A 1,874-nucleotide genomic window follows, 5' to 3' on the forward strand; every position below is an offset into this window, starting at 1 on the left:
GCTTTCGATCTATCTATCTATCTTTCCACCCTTCGTCGTCCAGTATGAAAGTTGTAGATCGATGGGTTACTGATAGACAGACTGACGACAGATACATAGACGGCGAATCGACAGATGGATACATTCAAGTTGGATAGATGGGTCACCGCATAGATCTCTCCCAGCGAACCTGACAGGCCTCCTGTGATGCTCTTTGTATTATCATCCATCCTCCCGGCGGCTCCCCCCTAACTACCTTTCATTTTCTTTGCCTGTCTTTCTTTCTCTCTTTCCAGGTGCATGGCAGTCAGGTATCCTGGGGACTTTTGAAAAGCCTCGCGCGAGCTTAGTCGATCAAGATCTCTATCTGAAAGCGTGGCCTCTGAAACTTCTCCATACAACTATCCAAACCGTAGGAGAAGAAGCTGTTCTTGATGCTCGTCTTCACCCTCCTCCTGATGAAGGACGTCTCCAGTCGTCGCCCGAGAGGCATGGACAGATATCTGAAGGAACGCAAACAACAGGAGAGTATCGAGGTGCTAGTAGAGGGCAAGAAGGAGGAGAGGGAGAAGGACAGGAAGAAGAAGAAGAGACTCCGGAGATGAGAGCCTGGCGTATCTTGTCTGATTCGAGCATGATTGATCAGTTCTGTCAGGAATTCGAAGATGCACATTCTCTCCAAACGATCTAGTAAGAAGACGAAAGAGCGAGTTAGTTAGTGAGGGGGGGAAAGGAGGGGAAGTGACTTCATGATGTATGCATGCCTGCGATGGGAGTAGAAGAAGAAGGTAATTGAAGATGTAGGAGGTGATAGGAGAGCAGTTCTTAAGGCAGGTATAGATGGAGGAAGAGATAGACAGATAGATGGGAGAGACAGGGAGTGACAGAGGGTGTGATAGAGAGATAGGGTCCTACGTAGATAGACATAGATGTATTTAGAGACGGATATAGATACATAGAGAGATGAAGAAGTTCTATCCTTCCGGAACCTCACGTCACTCCAAGAATTTCACCTTCCTTCTCTGTCCCCTACAGTCTTCATGTGATGGATGGCTGATTCTATGACGTGTTCATACATACATGCTTCATCATACAGCCCAAAATAGCAGCCATTCTTTTTCCTATCATACCACCACATAGCTGTATGAAGTCATTCACTTCATAGATGCAAGCAGTCTTCCTATTCACCTGATATCTTGCCTCTACTTTTCTATACGTTAGGTCGAACACCCTCCCAAGTAGAAGAAATTATCGTCCCTCTCTCGCCTCTTTCTTTGTTAATCCCCGTATACATACACTCTCCCACTCTCTTTCCACGTGCCTCCTGGATGCATGCTCCTCTTGTGCTGTAAGACTTTCTTCGTCTTCTTTCCTCTTCTTCCATCTCTTCTTCGCTTGCTCTCTCCGCCTGTGATATCTCCAGTATTCTCAGGTCAAAAGCTTTCATACGTTTGCGGAGGCTAAGAGATGAAATAGGAGCAAAGAAGGCGAAGAAAAGCCCCTTCAAGCGTCTTTGGAATTTCATTACTTTCGGCAAGTTCGGCTCAGATGATGGTGGAGCAGGGGCAGGGGGGAAGAACAAGAAAGGAGGAGAAGGAGGGGGAGGGGGTGACTTAAGTGCTGCGACGACGGATCCTGAAGAATTAGCTAGTGCTAGTAGAAAGCTTTTTGAAGGCGTTTTCAAGTACGTCTCAAGGGAGGAGGGCTATTATGACTATGCTTGGGTTCTTGTTCCTCTTCTACGGGCTGTGTGTCCTCCGTCCTCTTGATAAGTTCTATCATATAACATCACTGCCGTCCGGTAGGATTGAATATCTATCTATCTATCTATCTATCTATCTATCTATCTATCTATCTATCTATCTATCTATCTATATTATATATCTATCTCTCTA

General features: G+C 45.8%; 1 protein-coding gene across 1 annotated transcript; it reads left to right on the top strand.

Annotated features, from left to right (window-relative positions):
- Positions 1-277: 277 nt before the first annotated feature.
- Positions 278-1,748, top strand: CSUI_011228 (amine-terminal region of a tm vesicle-mediated sorter; the record flags this gene model as incomplete). Its single annotated transcript, XM_068071329.1, has 2 exons — positions 278-669; positions 1,403-1,748. Coding segments are annotated over 2 exons (738 nt in total), but the record flags the coding sequence as incomplete, so codon positions are not given.
- Between the last annotated feature and the right edge of the window lie 126 nt (positions 1,749-1,874).

This window comes from Cystoisospora suis (assembly GCF_002600585.1).
Source record: "Cystoisospora suis strain Wien I chromosome Unknown contig_10272, whole genome shotgun sequence".
Classification (NCBI taxonomy): Eukaryota; Apicomplexa; class Conoidasida; order Eucoccidiorida; family Sarcocystidae; genus Cystoisospora; species Cystoisospora suis.